This window comes from Parathielavia appendiculata (genome assembly GCF_033297405.1).
Source record: "Parathielavia appendiculata strain CBS 731.68 unplaced genomic scaffold N657scaffold_3, whole genome shotgun sequence".
NCBI lineage: Eukaryota > Fungi > Ascomycota > Sordariomycetes > Sordariales > Chaetomiaceae > Parathielavia > Parathielavia appendiculata.
The window spans coordinates 2,165,377-2,185,249 of record NW_026944222.1 but is presented as its reverse complement, the minus strand read 5'-3'; the positions used below and the strand labels follow the sequence as shown (position 1 = coordinate 2,185,249).

General features: G+C 55.2%; 8 protein-coding genes across 8 annotated transcripts; 4 read left to right on the top strand and 4 right to left on the bottom strand.

Moving 5' to 3' along the window:
* Positions 1–75: 75 nt before the first annotated feature.
* On the bottom strand, positions 76–953 carry N657DRAFT_643007 (uncharacterized protein). Its single transcript, XM_062792455.1, has one exon. The coding sequence runs from the start codon at positions 908–910 to the stop codon at positions 401–403; it is 510 nt and encodes a 169-aa protein (XP_062649981.1). The 5' UTR covers positions 911–953; the 3' UTR covers positions 76–400.
* Positions 954–2,196: 1,243 nt separating this feature from the next.
* On the top strand, positions 2,197–4,119 carry N657DRAFT_679183 (Septin-domain-containing protein; the record flags this gene model as incomplete). Its single annotated transcript, XM_062796157.1, has 4 exons — positions 2,197–2,533; positions 2,751–2,885; positions 2,957–3,423; positions 3,484–4,119. The coding sequence occupies 4 exons, from the start codon at positions 2,197–2,199 to the stop codon at positions 4,117–4,119; spliced, it is 1,575 nt and encodes a 524-aa protein (XP_062649980.1).
* A 91-nt stretch (positions 4,120–4,210) lies between these two features.
* On the top strand, positions 4,211–5,315 carry N657DRAFT_298564 (uncharacterized protein). The gene has a single exon (XM_062786669.1). It carries the CDS (start codon positions 4,301–4,303, stop codon positions 4,883–4,885), a length of 585 nt encoding a protein of 194 aa, XP_062649979.1. The 5' UTR covers positions 4,211–4,300; the 3' UTR covers positions 4,886–5,315.
* A 17-nt stretch (positions 5,316–5,332) lies between these two features.
* On the bottom strand, positions 5,333–7,480 carry N657DRAFT_592408 (alpha-L RNA-binding motif-containing protein). The gene is made up of 3 exons (XM_062789928.1): positions 6,973–7,480; positions 6,445–6,900; positions 5,333–6,378 (listed from the first exon to the last, which is right to left on the bottom strand). Exons 1-3 carry the CDS (start codon positions 7,015–7,017, stop codon positions 5,578–5,580), a joined length of 1,302 nt encoding a protein of 433 aa, XP_062649978.1. The 5' UTR covers positions 7,018–7,480; the 3' UTR covers positions 5,333–5,577.
* Positions 7,481–7,934: 454 nt separating this feature from the next.
* Positions 7,935–9,273, top strand: N657DRAFT_567968 (uncharacterized protein; the record flags this gene model as incomplete). Its single annotated transcript, XM_062788551.1, has 3 exons — positions 7,935–8,207; positions 8,281–9,083; positions 9,150–9,273. The coding sequence occupies 3 exons, from the start codon at positions 7,935–7,937 to the stop codon at positions 9,271–9,273; spliced, it is 1,200 nt and encodes a 399-aa protein (XP_062649977.1).
* A 966-nt stretch (positions 9,274–10,239) lies between these two features.
* N657DRAFT_670298 (uncharacterized protein) lies at positions 10,240–13,726 on the bottom strand (the record flags this gene model as incomplete). The annotated part of the gene is made up of 4 exons (XM_062795533.1): positions 10,240–11,619; positions 11,719–12,093; positions 12,159–13,114; positions 13,153–13,726. The coding sequence occupies 4 exons, from the start codon at positions 13,724–13,726 to the stop codon at positions 10,240–10,242; spliced, it is 3,285 nt and encodes a 1,094-aa protein (XP_062649976.1).
* Positions 13,727–15,702: 1,976 nt separating this feature from the next.
* N657DRAFT_709703 (uncharacterized protein) lies at positions 15,703–16,771 on the bottom strand. The gene has a single exon (XM_062797421.1). It carries the CDS (start codon positions 16,321–16,323, stop codon positions 16,078–16,080), a length of 246 nt encoding a protein of 81 aa, XP_062649975.1. The 5' UTR covers positions 16,324–16,771; the 3' UTR covers positions 15,703–16,077.
* Positions 16,772–17,553: 782 nt separating this feature from the next.
* Positions 17,554–18,943, top strand: N657DRAFT_662496 (uncharacterized protein; the record flags this gene model as incomplete). Its single annotated transcript, XM_062795145.1, has 9 exons — positions 17,554–17,633; positions 17,697–17,729; positions 17,800–17,860; positions 17,919–17,998; positions 18,038–18,126; positions 18,188–18,424; positions 18,482–18,512; positions 18,701–18,838; positions 18,869–18,943. Exons 1-9 carry the CDS (start codon positions 17,616–17,618, stop codon positions 18,941–18,943), a joined length of 762 nt encoding a protein of 253 aa, XP_062649974.1. The 5' UTR covers positions 17,554–17,615.
* Positions 18,944–19,873: the final 930 nt, after the last annotated feature.

Here is a 19,873-nt window from a genome sequence, read left to right as displayed (position 1 = left end):
GGGGCACCGTGGGGCTTCGTTCGACTGCAAGCCCCATCTTTCTTCGAAGTGGAGGACAATCCCAAACTGGGCGGCCAACGTGACAATGAAGTGTAGGTTCATCACCGGCAATGCTGCGTCGCTCAGATGCCCAGTTCGCGACATGAACTCAGAAGTACGAAGTATATCAAGTGGTAATCAGCAGGTCGGTGCGCAGCCGCTTCGGCAGTTGCGCCATTGGTATACACAGTTCAACCCTGGTTGGTTAGCGTGGAACCTGGGTATCTACACTTCATCTGCTTTCACTTTGACCTTCTGGAATTCTTACTTCCTTTTTCTCTTTGCTTCTGTCATACTCGTCTATCTACGCCGTACTCTTACTTTTTTATATTTATTTTCTATGCTCATCTATTTATCTTCCTTATTCTCTCCTTTCCTTGATTTCCAGTTTTCTATTCCATGTCTGTCCAGGTGCATGTCTTGTGCCACATTGCCTTAACGAACGAACCAGGCCGGACTGTATTGGTCGTAATGAGAGGCCAATGCACGATGCTGAGGGAGTTGGACCAGCTGTTCTTGCCTCGCTGGGGAGGAGAATGTAAAAAGGAACAAGCGAACTGTGTCTGCTTGGGTTTGGGTTTGGTACCTCTTGGTTACAACTGGGTGTCCTGCTACCTCGATCGGCTGCTTCATGCCGTAGACTGACAATTTCGCGTCCTTCGGTTAAAGCAGCCGAGTTGAAACCTATGGTCCAATGGAGCCCTTGTCGAAGACACACGACGTTGAAACAAACCATCCCGGTTGCGACCTTGGGCAGCAGCCTATTCTGACTTTGATCCTTTCTCAGCCTTAACGATGGGGTGAGGAACTCTTGGGTTGATGGGCGCCATGGCCCGGGCAAGTGATGATACCTTGCGAGTGACCGCAACATTGTGAATGACAGATGGGTAGGGAAAGTAGCTGGCACGTAAACATACATGGGTAATTGCTCGTATCCGACCCCGCATCGCTGCTCTGCTCCTCTCGCCGCTCTCGTGATGTTCAGAATCATGCGGTGAACGCAATTGGTCCGTCAAATCCGGCGGCAATTAGCATCTCCTATATTAGTCAAGATGAGGGCATTGTAGTCTTGACTGTCAGCTCAGGTATCAACTTAGGGCCCCATTTCTTTTTGGTCTGGGAACGCAATTGGCACCGGCCCAGCGAATCACAGGCCAGAAGTCCCCCTGACCTCTGTCGCTCATCTATGTTCGCTGGTCCGTGCGGTCAGCTCCTGCAAGCTGTGGCCCAGCGCTGCAACCCCTTTTGCTCCAAGCAGCCAGAGATGTAGTTTAATCTCCTGTTGCCGCACCCTAAATTTTTCCCTCCAGGACCGCGACACCTTTCCAACAGGTTCCAACCTCGCATCCTCTCTTCCGCATTTCGTACTTCTCAACACTCTTTCACCATCGTATTTGTACGCCGACTAGCCTTAAACTTTCAGAGTCACGCGCAGTTATTATCCGTCCGCCGTCTGCACTTCGTACCGTCCCGATTCGCGACTCTGTCGAGGCGACCGATTTCTGACCTGGTACGTGAAGTTGCAGTGATTCGCTAAAGCCATCAACATCAGCCGTCAGCAAACTTTTGTCAGGTTCTTCCCACCTGTCCAAGAGCCCATTCCTACTTTTTGTATGGCAGCCGGCAGCCGGCCTTTGTCGCGACTTGTGCCCGAAGGCCCATTGCTCCTAACCCAGCAAGCCCAGCTTCGTGGGCCTGTCCTCTGTGACTCCATCTCGCCGGGTGCACATGCAACCTTGACCGACCTTGTCTAACGTTCTTTCTCTCCTTTCAGACTCTGCACCTTCCCCTCACTCCAAGTCTCGATTCACCCGTTGTTCGCTCGCTACGGAACCTTTTCATAATGGGTAAGCACCGGGCTTTCTCTTCCTAACCAAGTCGACTGTGCTGGGAACAAACTGCAAGAAGCACTGCTTTTGGACGCTTAGCGCCTCGCATCTGTCCTTCGTTTGAACCGCGAGATTCAGGTGTGCTTGTCAGCTCTGCCCAAGCAGGCTCTTGGACATTCCGGCATCGCTGTTTGTAGCTCCAACGACTTGACGCCTCCGTTCTTTATTATCTACCATTTCTTGGACATCGCCGTTGAGCTTGGACGAAGTCCATCCTACCCATCAAAGCACGACTCGCACAACCTTCGCCAGCATGCATTTTGCTACGATGGTTCATCACGCAACCGCAAAGGTCCGGCCGAGGAGCATGCAGTTTGAAAACAGCCCGGTGTCTCCAGACGCTAGGGTCCACCGCGCCGCTTCGCAATACACATCAGCGCCTCGCGACGCGCCCGCACGTCTCACCCCCGGGGCCCGGACCAGCAGCCTTCCGTTGACGACCAGCAAGCAACACCCAGATGTGCCAATCGTTCTCCGGAGCATGCTAGATGTTGGCCACGCCCCGAGGATCCCTCTGGCCCAGCCGCTCTCCTTCGGCGAGCTATACCCTAGCAGCCCCGAGCCTGCAGCGGATACGAAGGCACCCTTGAGCATGCCCATTGACCGTCAGAATCCGCGTGTTCCCAGCACAGGAGCTCTTAGCATTACTAGTCGGACACCGTTGAATATGGAGGATACTAATTTTTTTTGTCCGTGTAGCTGCAACCGGTATTCCCACCAATCTCCCATCCCCCACCTTGGCGGTCCGATCGCCAAATATCCAGCCTTCGACGTCTGGATCGGAAGTTTCTCGGCAAACTCTATCTGACTCTGTGATCGCAGCTCCCGCCGCTATAAGCGACAACAGGAACATTGTTCGCAGAAAGCTGACGGGCTACGTTGGCTTTGCCAACCTGCCCAACCAGTGGCACCGCAAGAGCGTCCGGAAGGGCTTCAACTTCAACGTCATGGTTGTTGGTGAGTACAACTGCTTTGTGTGCAGGCATCATCATCATGGGCTCCTGGCGCTGATAATCAATCCCCCACAGGTGAATCTGGCCTCGGAAAGTCGACTCTTGTCAACACACTTTTCAACACGTCGCTGTACCCCCCGAAGGAGCGCAAGGGCCCAAGCCTCGACATCATCCCGAAGACGGTTTCTATCCAGTCTATCAGTGCTGATATTGAGGAGGCGGGGGTGCGTCTGCGGCTGACAGTGGTTGACACACCTGGCTTTGGCGATTTCGTCAACAATGACGAGTCTTGGAGGCCGATCGTCGACAACATCGAGCAGCGCTTCGATGCTTACCTGGATGCCGAGAACAAGGTCAACCGCATGAACATTGTTGACAACCGCATCCACGCCTGCGTTTTCTTCATCCAGCCGACCGGCCACTCCCTGAAGCCTCTGGATATCGAGGTCATGAAGCGCCTGCATACCAAGGTCAACCTCATCCCGGTCATTGCGAAATCCGATACCCTTACCGACGAGGAGGTTGCCGCCTTCAAGGCCAGAGTAAGCTTCATTTCTATCCCTGTTTAACTCGCTGCAACTGAGACTGATGACCTCGAGTAGATTCTCGCGGATATCAAGTACCACAAGGTCCAGATTTTCGAGGGTCCCCGATACGAGCTCGACGATGAGGAGACCATTGCCGAAAACAACGAGATCATGTCTAAAGTTCCATTCGCCGTTGTTGGTTCTAATACCGAGGTGACCAACGCCGACGGACGCAAGGTGCGCGGCCGTAGCTACCCTTGGGGCGTCATTGAGGTGGACAACGAGGAGCACTGCGACTTTGTCAAGCTTCGCCAGATGCTCATCCGCACCCACATGGAGGAGCTCAAGGAGCATACCAACAACACTCTCTATGAGAACTACCGGACCGACAAGCTGATCGCTATGGGCGTGTCGCAAGATCCCAGCGTCTTCAAGGAGGTCAACCCTGCCGTCAAGCAGGAAGAGGAGCGTGCCCTCCACGAGCAGAAGCTCGCCAAGATGGAGGCCGAGATGAAGATGGTCTTCCAGCAGAAGGTGGCTGAGAAGGAATCCAAGCTGAAGCAGAGCGAGGAGGAACTGTACGCGCGTCACCGGGAGATGAAGGAACAGCTGGAGCGGCAACGGCTCGAGCTCGAGGAGAAGAAGTCAAGGATTGAGAGTGGACGGCCTCTGGAGAAGGAGCCCAAGAGGAAGGGATTTTCTCTCCGATAATTCCGTCGACATTTCCCAACTTCTCTTTCCTTTTCCCACGACTCGTCTCAGTATCATGATGCCCCAACAATACCAGCTCGCCGCGTTTATTTCTTTCTTTGCTCGTTTGTTTACTTTTCATACTACTTCCCTGTTTTAATCACATCCCCTTAATACTCACGGGAACGGTCATCCGGAAGGCATGGCTGACAACTCTCGCAACGGCGTACTCCGGGTGTTGGGGGAAGTGCTTCCGGTGTCAGCAAAGTGGTCTAGACTTCACCTGGGGAGACTGTGGCTTCTTATCGGTTGGAGTGGATGGTCCGGTCAGCGCTTATTCAAATTCTGTACCATGATCTACTTGGCCTGGTCGGGAAAAGGGGACATGTCTCGATACCCGGCCCTGCTCTTGAGAAGGATTTCAGCGTTTCGGTTTTGGGCGGGAGGAGAAAAGGGGATATATCTCTGGGAGGGCAACCGAACCGAACCCGAGGGTCAGGGTTTCCGGCTGGAGATGTCGAAGCAAGACAGAGACGGCCCGAGTTTACGACATCCCCGGCCGTCCAAATCTACTACTTACGACCACGGATCAGCTTTACTAGGTGACGTCGTCGCCCTTCGATCGCAACCCAAGCAGCCGGAGAATATCAGGCTGCATCAATATTACGGGTACCGGAGGCGGGGAGAGGCATGTAACAAAGGCAGGCAGTCGTGGAGGGGTAGTACTACTTGTGGATGGATTGCTTGGATGAGTGAGGGTTGCATATCTGGGTTTCTGTTGTGTTAAACCCCGGCTCACTCAGTCCTCGCTTCTAACCCTTCCTTTGCTCTGCCGAAATCCGGTTTCTCAACAAACACGCGGCTGTCGCCACAACACAAACCATATCTTGTTTTCCTAGCCTTCTTTTCCCGCCTGCTTAGTTTACTTACCCCTCATCCTATTTCATGCTGTTGTTGTGTAGCTTAGTTGTCTGTCTGGAATAAAAGGTCTCTGTGGTTTCGCTGCTCTTTTGTGGGTAGTGTTCGTCAGCGTGTTCCGTTCTACTTGACGATACAACGACCCGACTTCAGACTGTTTTATCGCCAACCCTTTTCCTGCAGAGCCGACTGCACCAGCTTCAATTGCTCGGGTCGAGTCAGTCTCACCGCAAGTTAGTCCTTCCCAACTACCTCCAGCTTCGAGAGTCCGATGTAACTTGGGGGAGGAACCAGGATGGCCCTTGGTCCTTGTTAAGCCAGCATGAAATGTTTTCATATTGTACAAGTGCAAGTTGACACCTAGAATACATGCATCATGATATACAACACTCATCTGCCTCTATTGACTTCCATGACACCTAGGCAACAACGTGCCCGCTAGCAACCCGCCCAACGCGCACTTCCACGCCACGTCTAAACAGGCAGATGTTATGTCACGGCAACACCTATTCAAACAACCACCGACTCGTCTTGTCTATCATATCCCCTTTCTGCATTGGTCTACCTCCTCCTCAGATACCAGTTGAACGCCAGTTGGGAGAGGACGGGCGAGAACGGGGTGGGCACCTCGCAGAGGCCGGGGCGGGCGACGGGGTGGCGGAGATAGACGGCGGCGCAAATCCTCTGGTTGACTTCGAGGTAGCGCGGGATGAAGGCGAACGGGGACATCCAGTCGCGCGGCTGCCAGGGCGTGGCGTAGGGCTTAGACGGGTCGTGCGGGTTGAGCGACTCCTCGCGCGCCAACCTCTGCAGCGCCTCGCGCTCCTCTGCCGTGAGGAGGCCGCCTCCTAATTTTTCTTGTTCTTTTTGCTCAATGGCCGCCTGCTTGGCTTCGGCTTTGCGCTCGGTCGGGGTGATGGAGAGCTCCGAGAGCAGGTCGCTCAGCTCCTGCTCGACTTCGTTCATTTCGGCGGTCGAGGTGGCTTCACCCTTTGACTTCCGGGCGGTGTCCATGGCCGTCTTAACGTCTCGGAGGAACTTGCGGAGGGACATCTTCTGCTTGGCGCGGATGTGCTCTTTGTCGCCCATGATCTTTTGGGCGCGGCTTTTGAGCGCGTTGAGCGTGGCTAGGTGCTTCTCCTTCGTGGCATCTGCATCGATGGCTTCTCCGGGGTCTTCAATGGTGGCTGTGGCCTCTTTGACATCGCCTTCTTCGGCCTCGGCAGACTCTTCGGTCGCGGTGGTTGAAACTGTCTTTTGACCTGGGAGTGATCTCTTCGGCTTACCGGTCGCTGTCATGACGCGCTCGATATCGACTTGGAACAAGTCCCCAGGGTTAAGGAGGTAACCGGGATGTCTCATCTAATTTTTTCCCCAGCGTACGTCAGCAAGTCTGTTCCGGCATACGTGTCCGCTGGGCACTAGTACCTTTTTCCCATTCACGGTCACAGCACCGTGCAAGACGAATTGGCGGGCCTGCCTCGCGCTGCTAGCAAACAGGGCCCTGAAAATGGCGATATCAAGTCGACGTTCCATGGGGGCGAAGACCATCTGCATGTACGGAGTCGCCTTGGTTCGACTGGCCTCCTCTTCCCCCTTTGTACCCCTCGTACGGGGAGGTGGCAACAGACCGGAACCACGGCCGGCGGCCTGCTCGCTGCCATCGTAGCGAGCCATGTAAGCCGGGTCCATGTCGACGGCGGAGAGCGGGCGGCGGCTGAACATGCGCTCCCACTGATATTCCTTAATGTGCTCGCCGTGGTAGCCGCGGGTCATGGACTTGGCTCTCCATTTCTGCTGGAAGAAGGTCTTGAAGCTCAGTTGAGGTGTCCGCAGTTGGATGAGGTTGAACAGGTTGTACTTGTTCCATGTTTGGCGGACGCGCTGTAAGGGTAGTCGGGTTAGTCGAAGTCATGAGGACTGGAGAGGAGAGCGACAAAGGGACTGTCGACTCACGGGACGTTTCAGGCCATGGAACCTCAGCAACCTGCGTTGCCTCATCGTGTCAATCTGTCTAGTGTGTCTGCGGTCTCTGCGAGGGAGTTACAGTCGGGCGTCTGCCGCTGAAGGATCAATGCGGTTGTCGCCCAATTGATGCACCTAGCTTTTTTTAAAGGTCGCAATGGCCCTGCCCTGCTCTGAATGACAAGCGCTAGGTCGACAGTCCGGAGTACACACCAAGGATCCAGGCACCTTGGAGGTGAGCTCAAAGGGGAGATCGAGGGTCGCGGCGTCCTATCGAGCTTGCTATCAATCGCCCGAAAAAGTTTCCCACATTCGACCCTGGACGGGCTGTCTCACGTGAGGCGATTCATGCCAGGGTACCAAGGTAATGAGCCAAAGTTACTTACATCCAGGTTACGGGTACGACTTACGAATTGCGGCTGTTACCGCCGTGGAGCATGGGCGGTGAGAGATGGCACACCGAATTTGCCAATTGAGCGACTGACCGCCATGGACCTTTTTTATTGCAGCGCGTTTCTCGGTGGATTGATCCAAGGAGGCGCGCCTTGAAAGTAACCGAGTCACAAGATTCAAACAACGATATACCAGAGCTTTAACGCATGTTCATGATCACAGAGACACAAACCTTCTGTTGACCATAACGTCGTCCTTATTTCGGATTACTCATGATTCAGTGACTCGTTTCGGTTTAGAAGCTGGCGCATCCTGGTGACTCTGCTGCGGCGTTCCTCTAGGTTACCCCACCAACAATTTTGTGCAGCTCTTCTCTTCTGCAAAGGCTCTGAGCAACCGACTTTCTTCCACTCGGCTGTCACAAACTTTTTGCTCATGCCCAAACCGATTGACTTCTGCCTCTGATACACCGTCATTTCGCCATCTGGCTGAACTCTGTTCCGTCTGTCAATTGCTTGATTCCTCCATTCTACTCCGGCGCATCGTCACTTGTCGACGACATGAGCGACGCCGTCATGAAGGACCAGCGCGAGGTGACCACCGCGGCCGCCGAGCCGCAGCCTGTCGAGGAAACTACTCCTGCTGTTGCGGCCGCCGATGAGAGCGATAAAAAGACGGAAGGTGTTGCCGACACCGAGAACGGGGAGGACAAGAAGTCGGACTCAATTCTCAAGACGACCGCCCAGGCAAACCACAAGGACTACAAAAAAAATCGCAAGTATGACCCGACTACTCAGCCCGTGACCGATGACCCCAGCAAGATTCGCGCGCAGGTATGTTGCTGCCCCCCGTCCTAAGACGACTGCTTTCGCCCGTTGAATTTCGACTAACCCCACCCTTCCAAAGGTTGAGTTCTATTTCGGCGACAGCAACCTGCCGATCGATAAGTTCATGTGGGAACAAACGGGAGGCGAAGAGAACAAGCCGATGCCGCTCAAGACAATCTGCAACTTCAAACGCATGCGCCAGTTCCAGCCCTACAGCGCCGTCGTGGCTGCTCTGCGCGAGAGCGAGTTCCTCGACGTGTTGGGCGACGAGGGTGAGGAGACGGTCAAGCGCAAGGTGGGGTACGTGTCGGTGCCCGAGGCGCAAAAGGCCCGCCTGGAGCGGTCCATCTACGCCAAGGGCTTTGGCGACGAGGAGCCCTCGACCCAGTTCGATGTCGAGGCCTTCTTCTCCAAGCACGGCCACGTCAACCACGTCAAGTTGCGCCGCACCCACGAGGAGCTCTTCAAGGGCTCTGTCTTTGTCGAGTTCAGCTCCGTCGAGGAGGCCGATGCCTTTGTCAAGCTGGACCCTAAGCCCACCTGGAAGGGCCACGAGCTCCTGATCATGAAGAAGAAGGATTACTTGGAAGAGAAGACTAGGCAAATCAGGGAAGGCGAGAAGGAACCGAACCAGCACCGGCGCGTCACTTTCTTCGAGGGCAAGGAGCGCGGTGGAGCCCGCGGCGGCGCACGCGGCCGGGGTCGGGGTGGCAAGTTCGGCGGCGATTGGAAGGACAAGGACCAGAAGAACGGTCACAAGGGCGGACGGAGCCGTGGACGGGGCAGGGGTGGTCGGGGTTTCCGCGGCGGCCGCGGCGGGGGGCGCGACAACAAGGGCCGCGACGAGAAGAAGAGTGTGGAGGCCAAGCAGAGCACCAATGAGTATGTTCCACCCCGATCCTGCTCACCAAAGTATGACTGGAACACTGACAGGTCTCCCCACCACAGCGTCCAGATGCCGACCATCCAATCTACCGCCCCCCACGGCAAGCGGGCTCGCGAGGACGACGGCGGCGAGGCGCCCGCCGCGAAAAAGGTTGATACCAAGGCGGAAACTGCTACGGCGCAATGAAGGTTCGGAGTCATCTGGGCTGTTTTCACGGGAACGGCGATCAAGCAAAAAGTTGGAGGGGGCCGAGAGAAAGGGGTGAACATCACCACCCGCTCCGTTCCTTGCAGTGTCATGGATTTAGGGATCAACATCCGAATGAGCTGTAAAGTACCTACTGGCCTGAGAGAGATATGGGTGGCGTTTTGGCTGGTTCTCCTTTGTGAGAGTTATCTTTTAGATGGGACGGATGGATTTGCTCTCTAGATAACTAGCACATCAACCGAATGCTGGCGTGCGTCTGGAAGCTGCCTTTCGAGACACCTGGGGATGAATGGTTAATGGCCGGCTTTCTGAGGTTGCATTTCCATTTTCTTCCTTCCTTCGTTCCTGAGGTCACAATAGAGACATCTGCGTTTGATCTTGTTGCCTACTTTCTTACCTTCCCTGTTCGTTCTGCCGTTATGGTGAGTTTGTCCGTGATCAGTCGGATTAATAGAGCCGATCAGACTGTTAAGAGGTTGAAGGTGGGTGTTTATCTGGGTAGAGGGAAAGGTTGCTCCAATCCAGCTGTTTATCTGTGTTTAGTTTGGGTAGTTTCTGGAAGAAGCTGGGAATTGAATGCCAAGTGCCGAAGGAAGACCCTGTACATCATGGCCCTCGAGACGTGGGTTCCACAGGCAGGAAAGTAGAAGACAGGACCGCAGCACGAGGGGACCCAGCGAGATAAATAATTCCATTGTTGCAATAGCAATCGGTTTAAGCCGCTCCGCGGCCCTCCGTCCCCTCCTAAGAATTCCTGGGGAATGAAATAACCGCTCACGCAGCAAAGATAGATATCTACACCATGGCCACGCCACTAATCCATTCATCAAGCCTTTTCCCCTAGCATCGTGGACGAGGTCGCATGTGGGGCCCACCCCGAAAACAACCCCATCCGGCTTCATGTCTCGAAAGATACAGCGCAGCCCCGAAAATGAATCCCTGCGTCTACCCAGTCTGGCTGTTCCGAAGCAGGTCATACAGCGCCTGGTCATGGTCCATGCTGCTGTACGTGTGGCTGGACAGATTCATGGGCCTGTGAGCCTGCGTCTGGTGGGCTTGATGCCCATGACCATGTGACGCCGTGGCAGACGACGGGTAGGCGTTGCTAGCGCTGGTACCTGCCGTCGAGCCGTAGCCCGAGGAGGGGTTGCTCCCTGTCCCAAAGCCGTAACCCCAGGTTTGCTGCGTGCTGCTGTTGTCTTGCTGTGCCGGTTGGCTCATGTATCCATTGTAGCTCGGCTGCTGGTGGTTTTGCCCCTGCTGCTGGTGCTGCTGCTTGTGTTCCTGTTGGTGCTGTTGGTGCTGTTGATGCTGTTGCTGCTGCAGTTGTTGGCTGAACGCAGTCGGCGAGCTCCTTGCCGTCGGCGGCTGAGGCGTCACGCTAAGCCCCTGCAGCGACTGTGATTGCGGAGCGTTGGAGGATGTGTTATAACCGGTGCCCGACGCCGGCTGCATGGCGTTGTAAGCCTGGGTGTTTCGGGCTTGAGCCGTTGCGGTCGAGCTTCCCCACTGGGCCCTGTCCGACGCCGCCCCCGAATTTGCCGGGTAAGATGAGGCGATATTCTGGGTCCCCGGTGTCGCGAGGGACGGTGTTGCAGTATTCGGCAGGCGAGTGTTGTAATTGTCAAACGAGGAGTAAGAGGTTGGTTGGGTTTGGGTTGCGATTTGATTACTGGAGTATGGTTGGTACGCGAGGCGGTCGCTGGACGAGTCGGCCTGAGTGTTTCCACCCTGATACTGGCTATATTGACTGTAGCTCTGCGCCGAGCCCGACTCCTGGGCCGCAGCATTAGGCGTATATTCGGTGTTATTATCGGCGATCGGCTGCGTCCCTTCAGACTGAACTTGTGGCGCTGCCGACACGCTATTCACGGGGGGATGACTTTGGCCCCGGTTGCCTTGCCGCGATGTGGCGCGAGCAGGCTGAGCAGCAGTTTGCGATGGCGAGCCGCGGGGAGGCTGGGATGCCTGAGAAACAGACTGGCTTGCACTCGTGCAACTTGAAGCTTGCTGTTGCCGCACATCATCGTACGCCTGCGAGACAGGGACGGGTTTCTTTGCCCTGGACTGCCCCGGCGAGATTCTCGTCGCGGAGGTAGCTTGAGTTGGGTTCGCGGACATGGTCTGCCAACTATTTTGGGCGCCCATGGTAGTATCGCTCACTCCGGTTGCGTGAGAAGATTGGCCGGCCGGGAGGCTGCGTCTGGACGTTGACGGCTGGCCTCCCGAGCTCCCACGCTGGCCGGATTCGGCGGCAATGCTCGACTGTTCAGTGCTCGTGGGAGGAACGAGGTAACTGTAGCCGTGCACCAAGGTCTCAGCGGCCTGGGAGACAGAGCTAGGGGTGCAATCTATAGAGAGAGCTTCCATGGAGGTTGATGTGATGTTGAGTTGGACGAAACCCGCTGCGCTGGTCGTGCTGACCTGGGGGAAGCTTAGTCCGAATGGATGCTGATAGATGCCGTGAGTCTGATTGAACACGGCCGAAGGTGTTTCGGCCTCGAGGGCCGTGGTTTCCGAAACTGGCGCGTTTGCCGTCTGATGCTCATGTGCATGGAACTGCTCCTGGATCTGAACCGGCTCCAGAATCGGCTGTTCGGCAGTCTCTGTGTGAAATCCTGGTGATCCCAGATCATCTGGCTCTTCGTTCGGCATCTGTGCATTGGCCTGTTCCGGGGCGGTTGATACCGGCACTGCCTCTGCCTCTGCAACTTTGCTCTGTCGGGGCCTCGACGGTGCGTAGACACAAGCAACGCCTTCTTCGAGACAGACAGAGCAAGACGGCCTCGCCTTGTCACACTACACATGTTGTCAGTTCCACGTCACCTGGGGAAAAAAAGAAAAAAAGCAAATGATTCGCGAACCTTGCCCTTGTACTTCTTGATAAGGCAGTTTTCACATATGCGCCGCCTTTGCTTCACTTCTTCTGCCTCGGGACTTGGTGCCTCACCGATTCCTGCGCCTTTGACCTCGGCCTTTTGCTTCCTCGGCTTCTTGGGCTTCGCCGACTGTGGTGTGCCTCCTGGAGGCCCTGGAGCAGTGTTCTTGGTGGGAGTTGACTGGCCGGAGTTCGATCCCTCTTTACTCGGATGCACGATCCGCAGCCTCTCCGCACCGTATTTGATCAGCATAGCCAGAGAGTCTTGCTGTAATTCGAGCGACTGGTTGGCAAAGATGTTGAACTGCTCGGGGGACAGCGTCTTCGGATCGATGTTACTGTCTGTGAGAAGCTTGATTGCGAAGTCCCGCCGTCTCGCGGCCTCTCCCGCAGGCAGATTCAGGATTGAGTGAGGATGCGCATCGCTGTTGGTGGATGGCGCCACCTCATCACCGGTAGCGTTTACCAAGCCGTCAGGGTAGCCGCTCGAACCACCCGGTTGGGCACCTCCAGCAGCCCCAGTTTGGGTATTGTACAGCTGCCGGGCCGAAGCATCGCCTACGGGCAATGCGCCTGGCATCTCTGGAGGCAGCACAGTGCCGGCCATGACAGCTAGGGCCAAAGAATCCTTCTTCTTGCGCTTCTTCTTCGGCTGCGAGTTGTCGCCGTCCACCACCATGTTCTCTCCTGCTCGATTCTTTAAAGATTTCGGTGTCTTCGGCTTCAGCTCCTTGGGCGCCTTTGGCTCCTTTGGCGGTCTCGGCTCCCTTGGCTTCTTCATTGAAGTTTTCACCATCGGCGCGACTGGGGGCGGCGCAAGAAGTTCGATCAGTTGGGCGACCGTCTTGTGCATAGGCGTGTGTTCGTATCTCACGTCAATGGTCTTGGTCGATTTTACGAAGGCGACCTTCACAAACCCTCGGCAATCAAAGGCCGGGCGAGCTTAACGGCAATCGTTAGCAATGGTAGAGAGTCCGTACTGGCAGAGAAAAACCTGCCCATGTGAATCGGATCCTGCCCACTCTTGTCGCTCCATTCTCCAATGGCTGTCTTCGCGGGGTTCTTGGAGACTTGACGACTCCATGCCTGCCACGAGTCTTTGCAGATGTAGGTGAAGGTCCAGCCCTGCTCATTGCGGGAGATCTGGCGCACCGTCCAAATACTTCCGTCTACTTTGCCCAGTGAGGCTATGATGTGCCCGGTGACCGACGTCTGTAGGACAGGGTCATCTAATGGTTGGTTGATCAATGTGTCAATAGCATTGACTCGTCGCGATGGCGGCCCTCCATTTCCGTTGACCGCAGGCGGCGCGACGCTAGACCTTGCTCCGCCCAGAAGCGGATCAATGCTCGACCAGTTCTCAAACGCCTCGTTTTCTGTGTCGGTGACTGGGATGTCGAAGACGGCGGTTGCGCGAATTTCAGTTGTCACCGATATATGGTCGGCCCTCGTCTCAGTGACACGGCTGCTGAGGAGGTCTCGAAGCTGAACCTGAAGGTCGCCAATCGACCCGCAGGACGGGTTCGACTGACCGGCGCCGAGCAATGCCTCCATTGTCCGTTGGTGAAAACCGCGACGCACGCGCACCCATTCAGAATTGTGGTAGTTTGGGCGACAGATTGGTTGTTTTTACTATCGGACGCCCATTGCGATGGAAGATCGAAACTTGACCCGCTGCAGCGCGATGAACCACAAATAAGCGGCGTCGCGAACCGCCGTCGTCGCGCGGATTGTTGAGAGGTTGAATCCAGGAAAGCTGGCGCGCGCTGAAAGACCATTGGAAGCCATAGCGCAGCTAAGATAAGATAAGCGGGTCAAAGTATCTCGCACGCAGGCCAAGCATCGCAGTGGTCCCCAGATTTGTGTGGAGTTGAGGACCATCCCGAGCAGGCAAAAGGAACAGAGTCAACAACATACGACACCGGGTCATCGCTGGTCGTCACGACCCAACCACTAATCCGGCCCTTACTAGCTTGTCTTGGGCAGAGCGGACGGGATGCCGAAATTTCCTATGACTCTTCGTCGTTAGTGCAAAGCATGCCGAACCTGGAAGTTTAGGTGCCCAGAATCAGGTTATAAACGCCAGAATCGGGGTGCAAGTGAGGTAAGAGCGACCCATAAAGAATCTTGCTTCTCTTTTTCCCTCAAACTATGTATACAGCGAGAAATATTGATCCAGACCTACCACAGTAAGCACCCTACTCTCCAGCCCCCTGAGCCAAAGCAGAACCCCCCACCGCACCCGACTCCACTGCTCGAAGCACTCCACTAACTATATTGATAGCATCATTATCTAGGCGGTGAAGTTAATGGCCAACTGTGTGTTTGGCTCCTGCTCGAACTCTGAAGACATCGCCGGTATCGTCAAGTCCAACGCCATGACGAAAAGGCGTGGAAAGTCCCTCCTTCTGCCAGGGCTCAACCACTATTCCACAGCATCGTCGATTTCCTCGGGTTCTTCAGATAGGTAGGCCTGAAGCTCAACCCCTGGTTGCAGGGCCGGGCCTGCGAGCGTAGAAAGTATGGCAATGCGGCACCAAGCGGTTGGTCCAGGCAGTCAACGGACTGCCTTCTTGGGCAGGTTGGCGTTGTTCGGCAAGCAGCTGGGCAGCTAACTGAGCCGAGGACTGGCCTTGCGACTGAGTCGGTGACTGGGCAGGTTAACTGGGCAGCTCGACGTCGACGGATTTATGCTCTTCTTGGGAAAACGCCCTGCATACGCGCTGCCCGGTCCGGTTCCAGGTATTCAGTCAGCCACTTGGTCTTGTAAGCAGGATGCGATGCAGTATAAGGGCCGCCCAGTAGACCGGGTTCTCCTCCATCAGATCAATGTACTTTGCCAGCTTGACAATGGCGAAGTTAAGGCTCTATTGGATATACTGCATGCATTCATCACCAAGCTCAAACTCGGATGTTTCAGGGCCAACAGGTCCTTCCACAGGGCCAAGGAGATTTGATGTCAGGCGGCAGCACTTGCCCAGGTGTGTGTCCAGGCAAGCCAACTTCGTGGCCATCGAAGCGCCTGGGCAGGGTTCTTGCCCGCTGCGGCCGGCCTGAACTAGGCCCCGGGCGAGTGGCCGTTGCCGGCGCTGCCGTCATTGCTGTTGATGTCGTTGCCATTGTGAAGTTCGGAGCGGCGCCCCGCCTACCGTGATGGAAGAGCCTGCCGCAACACCATCCCCACGATCCACTGCTGGGATATCAGGACGTCAAAAGGCATTAAGGCAAGGCGCTCGTCCTGGATGTTCTCCTGTGCCTTGATCTGTTGCAGGACGCTTCTGGGCCGCGCAAATATAAGACATAACTGGGCTTTGCGACAACTGCGGCTGTCGTATTTAGCATACGATCGGAGGTCTGGACAGTCGATAGCTCGGTCGAGAGGTCGGTGTCGGCAACAGAGGCAACGGAGGGAGGCGGCAGGGAAGACTGATGCTAATTGTCGATAATCTTATGAGGGTAGTGGTACGAGCAGCCTGGGACAGTCTCATGGTACACGGAAAAACGAAGATTTTTCCTTGCTAAGGGAGATAGTATACCAGGCAGCGCATATGCAACTGCCTATATACGTCCCAAATAACATGCGACCCGCTTTCTCCGTCTTCTGCGTCTCTGGCATCTGCTGCTTGCCGTCTGACGAACCCCGAGGATTACTAACTGGAGAAAAGCATTAGGTGCTTTTCCTTGCCTTTTTCACAGATAATGCGACACTGCCACATACACAATGGTGGACTCTATCACCGCCCCAGAGGATGAGGCATACGATCCCAAACCGGAATACTAAAAAAACAAGCAAGTTCTGGAAGTCCTCAAGCAGCTCGAGAAGGCCAAGGCTACGCCTCATCTTGGCTGTTGATATAGGACAGCAAAGATAGCTCCCTATACGGATTATTACTGTATTGATTCCATCATCTAATCACCGTGAGGATCCACCTGATACCAGCGCTGCCAGGAGCTCTTGCTCGGCTCAGCCCGGTTGAGATGGTCGAGGGTACTCGAGCCGGGGCCCCGCAAATACCACTCAGCCCACACAATGAGGTTTCGGTGCAGTCGGGCCAGGAACCCGTCGTCCAATTAAGCACGCCGGAGAACGTCCAGGGTCCATCTCGCAGGGTATGCCAGCTGCAGGTAGAAGCCCGCCAGACCGCCGCCATCCACCCTTACCAAGGGCCTCAGGGGGTCCATGATACACGCGTACCCTCGGATGATGTCGTCCGCTAGAGCCTTGGTCATGACCTTACGATCAGTAATCGGTTCGGCTCCAAAATCTGCCATGACAAGGCGGAGGGTGAGCGCGGGTGCGTTGACCTGGCTCCAGACCCAATTCACCGTGGCGACCCAATCCAGAGTCGCTGGGTGCTACCTATGGGGCCAGCCGTGGGGCACGTAAGGGGGGAACACCAGCTCGAGGAAACGGAGGTAGGTCAGGCAATGGATAGGCACGACCTCCCAGAGGAACTCCGAAATGGCGAGACGTTCGAACGAGTAACTGGTGCTCGTGCTGGCAATTTCCAGGCAGGCGGGTTCAAGTTACTCGGCCGGCAGGTCCCAGGGCTGCCTTGCGTGGAAGTCGTGAATGATGAAGCGGTTGCGCGAGAAGAAGACGAACTGGGCGTCTCGGTAGAGGGTACGGCAGATAAGAAACAAGTTGGTGGGCGGGGCCCAGCAGTTGCAGGCAGAAGAGGAGAAAGCAAAGCCTTGCCGTGAACCTTAAAATAACCGACGAGGCGACAGAGGAGGTTATTAGGAGGCGATTAGAAGAAGGCTATAGCGAAGATCAAGTGAAGGAAAGAAGGGAGCGAGAAGTGGAGGAAGTCGGAGGGACAAAGAAGGGGAGGGTTTAGGCCGTTCGGGAGAGAGGCCCTCCGAGAAGACCGGCGCAAGTAAACGGCGTCCGAGAAAAGCGGGCGCCATACGGACGTACGGATTACCTGGCTCCGTTTCGGGCCGGGTGAAAGTTAGAGACCGTGCGCTCTCACCCAGTTTCCCACCCACAGAAGCCCCACTTGTGTGTCGACGGAATCCTGAGTTTTCCTATGACTCTTTGTCGTTAGTGCAAAGCATGCCGAATGTGGAAACTCTGAGCACCAGAAAATGGGATACAGACTACAACAACCCGGAAAATGGGATGCAACTGAGGCCAAATCGTGACCTTCCGAAGACAAGATCGAGATTTTTGGACAGAGTCATGTGACCCACAGGGTTAGGGTTGTTCCAACAATTCATTGAGTAACGGAGGGAGCTAAAACGGCTGCCTAAGCGCTTCCACGACGGAGACGCTGCTTCAGACGCTTACTATGTATACGAAGGAGACGATCCAGCTAGGTCCACACCGCTTTGACCACGATTGGACCTTGCCCCGCCTGGGAACGGCACCCACCGACACCATGTCGCTCTCAAACTGCCGGTTTTACGAGGAAAGTACCCGGAGGTGGACTCCTTTGTGATGATGAACGTAAATCAGGTAAGAGGATTGTCGAGCATTCATTGATGTCGCTGTTGTAGCACCGGCGCTGACTGTCGCTAGATCGCCGATATGGGAGCTTACGTCAAGCTCCTCGTGTACGACAATATCGATGGTATGATTCTGCTTTTCCGAACTTTCCAGGCGTTGTATTAGAAGTATTTAGAAGTCGACCCGGGTTGGCCGTAACAAGATTGTCGTCGTGCTGCGTATCGATAAGGAGAAGGGTTGGCCACCCTTACTGCGCCGCGGATGCCCTGTACCCTAGTGCTAACGTCGGCGTAGGATATATCGACCTTTCTAAGCGCCGTGTGTCGCCCGAGGATATTGTCCGCTGCGAGGAGCGGTGCAATAAGAGTAAGATTGTGCACTCGATCATGAGGCACGCCGCCGAGAAGACCTAGACCCTAATCGAAAGGCTCTACGAGACAATAGCGTGGCCGCTAAACAAGAAATATGGCTATACCATGAACGTTTTTAGGCTTTCAATAACGTATGTTTTGAGAGACGGGTGCCCTGAGGAAAATTGTTATACCCGGCTAATAAATGCTTAGCAACCCCGATATTTGGGACGGCATCGCGTTCCCAAGCAAGGCTGTTGCCGAGGAGCGTAAGTCCTACATTGGCAAGAAGTTGACGCCTCAGCCGACCAAGGTCCGAGCCGACATCGATGTCACCTGCTTCACCTACGAGGGCATCGACGCTATTAAGGCTGCCCTGCGTACTGCCGAGGCGCGCAACACCCCCAAGAGTCGGGCCAAGGTCAGACTGGTGCCTCATCCTCTCTTTGTGTAAGTCTGTGTATGATTCTGGAGTGATATGACTATGACACTAACCGGATCGCACAGGCTCACCAACACGTACCTCGACAAGAACGCTGTCACGGGCACAGCCCGTTCCATATTGATGGTTAGGGTTGTAGTTAGTCAGGGTTAGGGCTGCAGGACTAGACCCAGAAGTGGGGTCTGCGGCTGTGGCCTGTGCACGGCCCACACACGCAGGGTCTTCTTCTCTGTGGGCGCCGCGCCTCCCAGTTTCCACCCTCGTGCAACCACACAAGTACACAGTACAAGGCAGTACCTACCACGGCACCACGACCCGTGATAAACGCGGGTATTGCGCGGCTAGAAGAGGCCATCGTCGACGTACGGACCTGCATCGAGGCGGTTGGCGGTAACTTGATGGTCAATATGGCGTCTAAGGCCGTTACCGCGTTAGATGATGCCTAGCTTTAGGCCCTTATAGAGAAGCGCGAGCGCGAGAACGCTGAGGTCAGCAGTGACGAGACCGTGAGCGAGAGCGACGAGTAAATTTCCGGGCCTGTCCAAGAGCAACGCCGTCTCGCAGTACTTGGGACTGGCAATGTTGATTCAGGACTTGCGCTTCATGGGACTACCGGATACCCCGCGATGGACAGGACAGCGAGTAGGTTTATCGGGACCGTTTGTACTGGGAGGGCGTCTCAGGAACCTCAAAGGCAGACACGGTAGACGAGACACAGGTATAAGGTAGCGATCTTGGGACCGTAGTGGATAATAAAAGGGCATGAATCACGCTGTACAGGGACTTGTTTTCGGTGGTGAGGGGTTGGAAGCCGTCAGGGTGATAATATGCAGCAATTGAGGCAGCCTTCTCGTTATATCTCCCATCCCGCTTGAGAAGACACTAAAACATTCAATTTGGTGGCAAAATAAGAAGCGAAGAAAGAAGTAAAACGTTAGTCCAGAAAATGTAAGGGAAACTAAAAAACAGTAGGGAAAGGCGGTTTGCCATGCCACTAAGATAGCCTTGTGGCTGTTATGTATCAGGTAGTTGTTCGACAATGACCCCGTTACGCCAGAAATACTCGGGTATCCGTATTTCCAAGCTCTATGAGCGAAACTCACCACTTGCATAACTTCATCTTATCCCCCCAACTTACACTAATTGGGTCTTCCTATTACCACCTACATACATCCCAACTTACCGAATGGCAACATGGACAGCCAACGCGGGCGGGCGGACTAGGTTGCTCTGCCAGGTCTCACGCTACCTTGTCCGCTACGCGACCTGGATCCCGTCGCTCATCTGGTTCAACGCCTACGTCGCTCAGGTCACTTTCATCCGCGGGCCCTCCAAGTACACCTTCCTGAATCCGCAGTACAATGTCACGGGTGGGACAGGCTGATAGTCCAATGGCAGTTGTATTCGGGCTAAGCTACAGTCTGGGCTCTATTCCGTCAGGTACGGGCAGGCTTGAT

What these genes read in the sequence shown, in the direction of transcription:
- N657DRAFT_643007 (XM_062792455.1), bottom strand. Translation starts at nt 910, where the DNA reads ATGTTGCGGTCACTCGCAAGGTATCATCACTTGCCCGGGCCATGGCGC.
- N657DRAFT_298564 (XM_062786669.1), top strand. Translation starts at nt 4,301, where the DNA reads ATGGCTGACAACTCTCGCAACGGCGTACTCCGGGTGTTGGGGGAAGTG.
- N657DRAFT_592408 (XM_062789928.1), bottom strand. Translation starts at nt 7,017, where the DNA reads ATGAGGCAACGCAGGTTGCTGAGGTTCCATGGCCTGAAACGTCCC. An exon ending in TCCATGGCCTGAAACGTCCC is followed by an intron (nt 6,901 to 6,972) that starts GTGAGTCGACAG and finishes CTACCCTTACAG; the next exon opens with CGCGTCCGCCAAACATGGAA. An exon ending in TGACCGTGAATGGGAAAAAG is followed by an intron (nt 6,379 to 6,444) that starts GTACTAGTGCCC and finishes GGAAAAAATTAG; the next exon opens with ATGAGACATCCCGGTTACCT.
- N657DRAFT_709703 (XM_062797421.1), bottom strand. Translation starts at nt 16,323, where the DNA reads ATGGCGGCGGTCTGGCGGGCTTCTACCTGCAGCTGGCATACCCTGCGA.